The sequence below is a fragment of the Hipposideros armiger genome, unplaced genomic scaffold (genome assembly GCF_001890085.2).
Source record: "Hipposideros armiger isolate ML-2016 unplaced genomic scaffold, ASM189008v1 scaffold_502, whole genome shotgun sequence".
In the NCBI taxonomy this organism is placed as follows: Eukaryota; Metazoa; Chordata; class Mammalia; order Chiroptera; family Hipposideridae; genus Hipposideros; species Hipposideros armiger.
This window is the reverse complement of record NW_017731852.1, coordinates 1033667-1037240: the sequence shown is the minus strand read 5'-3', so window position 1 is coordinate 1037240 and position 3574 is coordinate 1033667. Positions and strand designations below refer to the sequence as shown.

General features: G+C 58.4%; 1 protein-coding gene across 2 annotated transcripts in view; it reads right to left on the bottom strand.

Moving 5' to 3' along the window:
- Nucleotides 1-390: 390 nt before the first annotated feature.
- Nucleotides 391-3574, bottom strand: part of FCER2 (Fc epsilon receptor II) — a 22561-nt gene continuing 19377 nt past the window's right edge. Inside the window, exons 9-11 of one of the 2 annotated variants that reach the window (XM_019667605.1) lie at nt 2086-2522; nt 1846-1952; nt 391-1485 (exon numbers count right to left, since the gene is read on the bottom strand). In XM_019667605.1, coding sequence (XP_019523150.1) covers nt 1347-1485; nt 1846-1952; nt 2086-2522 — 683 coding nt within the window. In that variant the 3' untranslated portion in view covers nt 391-1346. The remainder of the gene's footprint in view (nt 1486-1845; nt 1953-2085; nt 2523-3574) is intronic. The other variant, XM_019667606.1, reaches the window with a different exon arrangement.

Genomic DNA, 3574 nt, shown 5'->3' with positions numbered 1-3574 from the left:
AGCTCTGTCCCAGCCTCATCCTAAGCCCCAGGACTCCCAGGGGCCATAACAGCGCCCTCCCCAGCCCCCGGGGTGGTGGCTGGACCTTGGCCTGGCCCTTGACTCCCAGGTGATCTGGCATGGGCATCTACCCATGGATTCTTTCTCCTCTTTCAGTGGGTTTGAGAATCACGTGAGCACGTCGGGCTCTCCTCTAGGCCAGAAATTGGGGGTGGGTTGGGCAGGTGAGTTTAACGAGTGGGGTTTCCTGAGATCCAGGCCTGCCTCCCTTCTGCTTTAGGTGCAGGGCTGATCTCTTGGTCAAGCCCAGGGCTGGTGCTGCCTCAGCCTCCCAGACTCTGAGTGGGAGTGGTGCTGGGGCCACCTCCCCATCGGTCTCTGCAGCTGGCTAGTGCTTGCTGAGTGTCTTTTGTGTACCGGGCCCATTCTGACCACTCGGACCCTTTCCCAAGCAGCCTGGGCTGGGGAACTAGGCTCAGGGTGGTCCACGGCTTTGTCCTGTAATATTCTGGGGGTCTAGGGCTTTTCTCTGCTCCATCGGATCCCAGAGTCTTCGTCTGCAGCTCTGCCTAGTAAATGCTTCTTGTAATGAAGTAGGGAAAAAGGTAGGAAGGTACAAATGCCACTTCAGTTGTTTCCGATATTCAGAGATGGCCTCAGGCACCAGGCTCTGGAATTCCCAGCTCCCACAATTCATACCTGGAAACCAGAGCCAGAGAGGCGGAGGGGCGCATGGGGGGCACATGTTGTCCCCCATGTTACTGATGCGGGTGGAATAGGGAGACCTAGCTGCCCGAGCCGGGGGTCTGTCCAGTGGTGCCAGGACACAGGCTGTATCTGGGGAGGATGGGGCATCCACGCCTGATTCTAGCAGATGGTGAGGTGGGGGCAATGGAGGAAGCACACAGGGGTCCGGGGTGGCCTCCACTGCTCCCTGGAAAGCAGGGCTGCCAGGCTCCCTAGCAGGGAGGGGGCTTCTAGCACAGAGGGGGCTTCTAGCATTCAGGTTGGCAGGCAGGACTTCTCAATGTGGGAACTCTGAGCACCAGAAGGCAGAGGGGTGGTGATAGCCAGCTGGGCTGAAGGGCAAGGGACAGGCCCTCTGGGGTGTTGGCAGAAGCCAGTGATGGATCAGCTGCCTCCATTTGGGCAGGAGAAAATGTCACTGGGGCCCTTCAGCCACAAAAGAAGCACCCAGACTTTGGTTGGGGGTCCTGAGGGTCCCACTCTGGGCCTGACTAATTTCATATTGGAGGTGGGGGAGTGACAAAGAGGGGTGCTCCTGGTGGGTGGGAAGGGGGCTGTCTGGGTTCCATGTCTGGGGGACCGAGGTGATGCGCGGGCAGTCAGCACGTGGCCAGCCGCTCACACACCCAGCCATTCAGAAGGCTGTTGCAGAAGGCATCATTCCACTGCCCGGAGCTCAGCATCATCACGCAGTCCTCGCCTTCACCCCCGTTGTTGGGTTCCCCTGGCCGCCAATTGCTGGAGCAGAAGGCTTTGGGTTAGAGGATGGAGCAGGGAGAAGGGGCCCCACTGCTTTCAGCCTAGGCACACCCCTCTGAACCTGGGCCCTCCCAACCCCATCCCTGGATCTCCACCCCATCTCTGTGCAGCTCTAGAGATTTAACCTTAATGGTATCCCTAATAAAACTTAGTGCTGTGGTTAAAAAACCGAAACAAAACAAAAAAAACCCCCGACCGTCTCCCCCATTGCAATGGAGAAGCTTCCCCAAGTCTGGACCTGGGGCGCCTGCTCCCAAATGCCCTCTCCTCTCATCACAGAGAGGTCCCCCTCTCCAAGCCTGGGCCTGGGGCCATTTCCTCTACATCACCCCTTCTCACCTATAGTTCACAGGGTTCTCATCCATCCAGACAAAGTTCCCCTCAATGTTCAGGTCCCGAAGGCCAATCCAGGACTCCTTTCTGTTGATGTGCTTGACCAGGAAGTCCTGGGGGACAGGACAGGGCTGGAGGACTGGGGAGATGTGCTTGGGTCCCCCTGCCATCCAAGAGGTTGGGATAGGGCTCCACCTCCCCCCTGACCACCATGCTGGCCACACTCTCTGGCAAGCCCAGGCCCACCTGCTCCTCCTGGCTGTGGATGCTAACCAGCCGCCCTTGGAGTTTGCTGCAGGCCAACCGTGCCTGGATCCACCTCTTAGCGCCCTCACCGAAGTAGTAGCACTTCCGTTGGAAATTGACCCACTTCTCGGGGCACATGTTACACATGGAGCCTGGGGTGGAGGAGAGGCTCAGGGGGGCAGCTGTGGTGGGCACTGTGGCTGGCGCTGTGGCTGGCACTGTGGTGGGCACTGCAGCAGGCACCATGGTGGGCACTGTGGTGGGCACTTCGGCGGGCACCATGGTGGGTGCTGTGGTGGGCACTGCGACGGGCACCATGGTGGGTGCTGTGGTGGGCGCTGTGGCTGGCCCTGGGGTGGGCACTGTTGCAGGCACAATGGGTAGAATGGGCAGAGTGGGTGGCAGCGTCTTTCCTCGAGTCACTCTTGGGGTCTGGACTGAAAGCAGACCCACCTCAGAGCCTAAAAGAGTCTCGCAGGCAGCTCTCTTTCCTGGAGCTCCGGTGCTGACATGCAAGACCAGCCCCACCACAGGAACACCTCAACCGCCAACACCATTGCCACAGATGTCCTTCACCATGAGCAGAACGTCAGCCACTGACACCATCACCATAAACACCTCTCGGCCAGCAGCACCTCAACCATTAATGACACCATCACTATCAGTATACCCATGGCCAGCAGCACTCCAGTCACACACAACATCACCACACTACCAGCACCACGGCCAGCACCACCTCAACCACCAACGTCCTCACCACAAACATCTTCACGGTCAGAAGCACCTCGACCGCCGAGAGCATTGCCACTGTCAGCAACACCTTTCTCACCAATATCATCGCTGTGGCATCATCATGCACAACTGCCAGCAGCATCTCTCCACCACCACCACCACCATGGCCACAGCAGCTTCACCAGTACCACACCAGCCATGTCTGAATCACCAGCGCTGACGGCAGTGCGAAGACCAGGACCACCAGCATTGCTTTTCCTATGCTGTCCCCACCAACTGCTCCAGTGACGGCCCTGGCCACCATCACTACCTGCACCCCCAAAACTGGCACTCTTGGCCACTTTCTGGGGTATTGAGCTGATTATCTTCTCATTGGTCAGGACAGCCTGTGGGAGTAGGGAAGGGGACGGTGGCCTGGGTCCCCATGGCCTCAACCTTGGGGCCTCCTTGGTCTCTCTCTCCCCTTGCTCACAGCCCAAGGAAACTCTCAGGCACTGTCGCTGCCACCAGCATTCCCAGGTGGGAGGTTGAACTCACTGTTACAGGGTCCACTCACTTGTGATTTTTTTTTTAAAGATTTTATTGGGGAATTGGGGGAGGGGGAGATACAAGCTGCTGTCCCTTTTTCTGTTCTTCAGTCTAGTTGTGGAGGACGTCGCCCCACCGGCCCATGTTGGCATTATCATTGCGCTCTTTCTGGGTGAGTGAGTCGCTCGCTGGCCATTGGACGGCCGCTCACGGCGGCTCACGCAGCCCA